Source organism: Echinops telfairi, unplaced genomic scaffold, assembly GCF_000313985.2.
Source record: "Echinops telfairi isolate 266 unplaced genomic scaffold, ASM31398v2 ScPeMD7_7417;HRSCAF=8455, whole genome shotgun sequence".
Lineage (NCBI taxonomy): Eukaryota > Metazoa > Chordata > Mammalia > Afrosoricida > Tenrecidae > Echinops > Echinops telfairi.
This window is the reverse complement of record NW_022111317.1, coordinates 4,136,419-4,141,487: the sequence shown is the minus strand read 5'-3', so window position 1 is coordinate 4,141,487 and position 5,069 is coordinate 4,136,419. Positions and strand designations below refer to the sequence as shown.

The window sequence follows — 5,069 nt, the reverse complement described above, 5'->3', positions numbered from 1 at the left end:
CGGGGCGGCCCCTCCCCGGCACCCCGCGAGACCCTCTGCAGGGGCTCCACGGCCCAGGCGGCCTTTGCACCCCAGCTCAGAAAGTGGAGAAAGCGAAGCCTGGAAACGTGGATCCTGGAGGAGGCCAAGCCGGCGCACGTCTGCCCATTACCTCATCATCGGGCCGCCCAGAAGCCTGAGAAATAGGTATGGCCTGGTCAAAGGAGCCCTGCTGTCGCCAACAGTTAAGCGCTAGGCTGAGGCCCAGAAGAATCAGAAGCTGCGCTCCAGAAAGGCGAGGCCGTCTTCAGCTCCGTAGGTTACCCTGGGGCAACTGGACCGCCCCTCACACGGCCCTCTCCACTGAAACATCCCCGCCCTCAAGGTGAGGTCGGTCAGCTTGCTTCTGCGTGGTCTGTCTAGCCACCATCTTGCAAAGGAGCTGCTGGAACTATGCAAATAAGGTGCTCGTGGCCCACCATGAGGATTGGGCAGCTGTGATAATACGCAAATAAGGTGTCTGGAACCCGGACAAGGGGATTGGTTAGTTTTGCCATCTGCTGGACTTCAAAGAGAACCAATCCCAGAGCAGAGGGGCCCTCCTCACGGCCTAGAAAGAAGATCTAAGAGTGGAACACTTCTTTTGGACCCAGGGTTTCCATGTTAGAATCTCTTAGATCCAGGAGACATAGAGACCTGCAACAGCAGCGTGTGTGCAAAAGAGAAGCGGTGGCAGAAACGGGAGAAGCAGGAGATTGATTCAAGACGACCAAGTGGGATTGCTGGCCAATGGAGTCAGATGGTTACAGGGAGTGTTCCGTCCGATGGAATGAGAAAGCTGAGCACCTTTGGGCAGGGGCTTCTGGTGGAGTAGGGCACCTTCTGGCACTTGTTGTTGGAGCTTGCTGCTCCAGGGAGCTAGAGAGCATCTTCCCGCTGACACTTACTGGTGGGGTAGAGTGCCCCGCTGAGCACTTTTTGGCAGAGCTAAAGAGCTTTGAAACATTTGCTGGAAAAGCGGAGAGGCTACACTGAAGGGACTGAGAGGCTAGAGGCCAGAGAGAGGCCTGCCTGTAGCATGACAGCAAAAAGGCTCTCCTAATTGAAGAACTGTGTCCTGAGTCATTCCTAACCCTAAACTATAACCTGTTACTTTCTTAATAAACCCTATAATCACGAGTATTGGCTTTGAGTGCATTGTGGCTGTTGCAATGAATGACTGAACCTAGCAGAGAAGCCGAAAGTGCCGTGGGAGGAGGTGCTGCCGGGTAGTCACTCACCGTGACTCTGTACAACAAAAGGAAATTCTGTCGGGTCCTGCGCCATCCTCCCAAATTCTGTGTTTGAGCCCAATGTGGTAGTCCCTGTGTCCATCCACACCATTGAGGGTTTTCCTCTTTCTCGGTGCCCCTCCACTCTACCAAGCATGATGCCCTTCTCCAGGGACCGGACTCTCCTGACAAAGTATGTGAGATGAAGTCTCCCCATCTTTGCTTCTAAGGAGCGTGCTGGCTGCACTTCTCCCGAGATAGATTGGTTTGTTCTTTTGCCGTCTGTGGTACTTTCAAGACCCTTCACCAACACCGTCATTCAAATGTGTAGATTCTCCTTCCATCTTCCTTATCCAGTGCCCAATTTTCACATGCAGATGAGGTGACTGAAAGTACCCTGGCTTGGGTCAGGCGCACCAGAGGCCTCAGAGTGACCTCTTTGCTTTTCAACCCGTGAAAGTGGTCTTGTGCAGCCGTTGATGTTAGATTTGGCAAAAAGATGGGAGAGGAGGCATGCCTGACCTCCGCAGCATAGGAATCGGACTCAGGTTGATGATTTTGATTTTCCTTCCATCTAGTGAAGTTAAAGGAGGTCAGTTGCCCCCATCATGTGCCAGTTTTATGTTACGACATGTCCCTCCCCGAGCAGAGCAGGGATCTGTCAGTCAGGTGCCTCAGCCTGGCCAGTCCAGATCAGCCCCTGGCGCATCTACCAGGTTCCCTTCCTCCCGCCCCTTGTTTTTTTGGCCCAAGTAGCCTACACTCCCCCATGCCCATCTTCATTCATTTAGTATTTACTCGGCGTCGACTGTTGTCATTAGGAGCCCTGGTGGCGTAGGGGTTACACATCAGTTGTCATCTGGAAGGCCAGTAGTTTGAAACTATCAGTTGCCCCTCGGGAGAAAGACGGGGCTTTCTACTCCTGTTAACAGTGTCAGTCCCAGAAACTCACAGGGGCAGTTCTACCCTGGTCCTATAGGGTTGCTATGAGTTGGCATTGACTTGATGGCAGTGAGTTTTACTGTTATCATTGTGCTGCCAACCTTGCTGCCAGGTTGGCAGTTTGAAACTATCAGCCCAGCCACTCCATAGGAGAAAGGTGAGGTTTTCTACTCCCACAAAGAGTTATAGTCTCAGAAACCCACAGGGGTGGTTCTTGCCCTGTCCCACAGGGCCGATGTGAGTGGCATGACTGTGCGCTGAGTTGTCAGGCTCAGTTCTAGTATCAGGGTCCAGAGATACCCCTTCGGGGTGCCCAGTTTAGTGTCAGAGACAAATACCTACCAGCAGTCCTGGTGACATGTGTCATGGGTGCGCAGACACGTGACAGCACTGGGTGACGTGTGCTCCATGCACACAGGCGTTATGACAGTGCCTACAGGACACGTGCTGTGCTCACATAGACAGCACGACTGAGCAGGTGACACAAGTCACTATCACACAGGCACTGCAAGAGTGCCAGCTGACACGTGCCGTGCGCACAAAGACAGGCCAGCACGCTGGGTGGCATGTGTGCCACGAACAAAGATATCACAGCAGTGCCGGGGGCTGTGGAAGCCTCAGATCAACATCCCTGATCCGAGTGGAGTTCCTGAGCGGTGCACATGGTCAGACCATTTGGCTACAAAACATTGATGGTTTGAGTCTACCCCGAGGCACCTCAGAAGCAAGGCCTGGTGATCTACTAGTGAAAAACGAGTCAGGGAAACCCCATGGGGTGCGATTCTGGGGTCACTACAAGTCAGAAGGGCTCGATGACAAGTTGGGAGGAGGAGCTAAGGAAGTGTTCCTCAAAGGGTGCTATTCTCCATCACTCTAGGGGCTCGGTCTTCTCGGGCCCATTGGAGCAATGGGTGCCTGTTTCTGAAGCCCCCTCTGAGACCCTTCCAGGGCAGCGAGGCCCAGGGGAGAATGATCTGGAATCCCCAGAAGCTCTGACCACACCTCAGGGATACTCCAGCAGGGGCTAGGCTGAGCTGGCTGCCAGAGAAGGTTCTAGAGCAGCGGTTCTCAACCTGTGGGTTGCGACCCCTTTGGGGGTTTGAACGACCTATTCACAGGTGTCGCCTAATTCATAACAGTAGCAAAATGACAGTGATGGAGTAGCAACAAGAATAATTCTATGGTTGGGGGGGGGGTGTTTCACCACAACATGAACTGTATGAAAGGGTCGCGGCATTGGGAAGGTTGAGAACCACTGCTCTAGAAAGTGCCGGAGACCCTGAACCTGGTTTCCAGACAGCTCTTCCCAGGGCTCTAGCTCGCGATGTCCCAGGAGGGGTCTGGGAACTTGGACTGTAAAAATGTCCCTAGTGATTCTGGGGAAATAATGCCAGGTTGGGGAACCGGCACCCTCTGTTCCTCTCTTCTAACTTGGTGGGGGGAGACCCATACTGGTGCACCACCTGCTAGAGAGGGCACAGCCTCTCAGGTGAGAGCACTGCCTTCTGAGTGCTTCTGGCCTAAGCCCCCACCTTGTGATGGGTGTACCATCGCCCAGTGGGAGCACCGCAGCATCCCAGGTAGGAGCACTCCCTTCCGGGAGCGGTTGCCCCCTCACCCTGGACCAGCCAACCAGCAAGTCAGGGGAGGTGATCCGGGTGGGATGGAGGAGGGAAGCCCAGCAGGGTGGGTGGCCTTGGGGTGTGTGGGTGACTCAACCCCAAGCTGGTGGTGTCAGGTGGCAGCCTCACTCCCATCGCCATGGCAACCCCTCCCTGGAACAGAACGCAGGGAGGCCCGTCCTACGGGTTTGTTTGTGCTTGGAAGAGCTGACAGGGAGAGCCCTGGCTGGAGGGGAGGGCAGGGGTGGAGGCGGTGGAGGGTGAACCCCTGGAGAAGGGGCGGCTGCGGAAGGAAGCCAGCAGGGTGGAGGGAACCTGCTGCAGGGAACAGGTTGGTTAAATAATGGGAGTAACAGGCGGCAGGTGGAAGGGACTAGGTGAATAATGAACAGGTGTGGGGATGACAGAGAGCGGTGGGTGGAGCAGAGGGCTTGAAGGAGTGGACGCCTATAAAGGGCTTGACTACGGCTGAAGCCAGGAGGGAAAATGGTTACAATCAGCAGAGGGGACCCTCTAGAGCTTCCCTCAGTTTGGGGGGTCCCCATGGAGAATGCTCTGAGGCTGAAGTTGGGGAGGAGCTGTTTGGGAGGGACTCTAAGGCCCCCCACCTGAGTGCGGCAGCTTAAACAGAAAGGCAGTGGCCCTCAAAGTGCAGAAACTCTCCCCCAGCCACTGCAGCCCCTCTCTACACTGGCCCGTCTGGCTTGGGGGAAGTGGGAGGGCTGGGGTGGTTGTGGGTGTGCACGGTCGGCCAAGGGGTACCGGAAGAGCAGGCTCACCTGCCAGAGCCTTGATCCGAGACCTCTCAAAGAGCCTGGCAGAGCTGGTGTCATTGTCCCAGTCAGAGTCGGGCAGGTCCCAGCGGTTGTTGATGTCACTATACTGGCCCTGGATCTCCAAGCTGTCGAAGTCGGTGGGTGACAACGTGCTGCTCATGGTGACAGGCAGCCTCCTGCTCCTGCAAGGGGAAGGTGACTGGTGAGGGCCACCTCGGGGCCGTCGGGGCCTCCGCACCCTAGCCAGGTCTCCCTACCCATCTCTGCCCACTTTGCCTTCCAGCCCCAGCACAAGCTGGGGCTTAGTGCTGCTGGCCCCCAGCCCCCCACGCAGGAAGGCATGTCACCATCATCACAGAGATGCCGAGCGACTGGCATACAGCAGAGCCCCACACAGGGAGGAGTTCGGTGGACAGGGGCTCTCCACAGGCCCAAGGCAGCAGGCATGACCAGATCCTTCCCCGGCCCTCCTCCTACCG

The 5,069-nt window shown here is 56.0% G+C and overlaps 1 protein-coding gene across 1 annotated transcript in view; it reads right to left on the bottom strand.

Moving 5' to 3' along the window:
* SPTBN2 (spectrin beta, non-erythrocytic 2) overlaps positions 1-5,069 on the bottom strand; it is a 54,343-nt gene that overhangs the window by 34,520 nt on the left and 14,754 nt on the right. The window contains exon 2 of the mRNA XM_004713706.2: positions 4,594-4,772. Within this exon, the coding sequence (XP_004713763.1) occupies positions 4,594-4,750 (157 nt within the window). The 5' untranslated portion in view covers positions 4,751-4,772. The remainder of the gene's footprint in view (positions 1-4,593; positions 4,773-5,069) is intronic.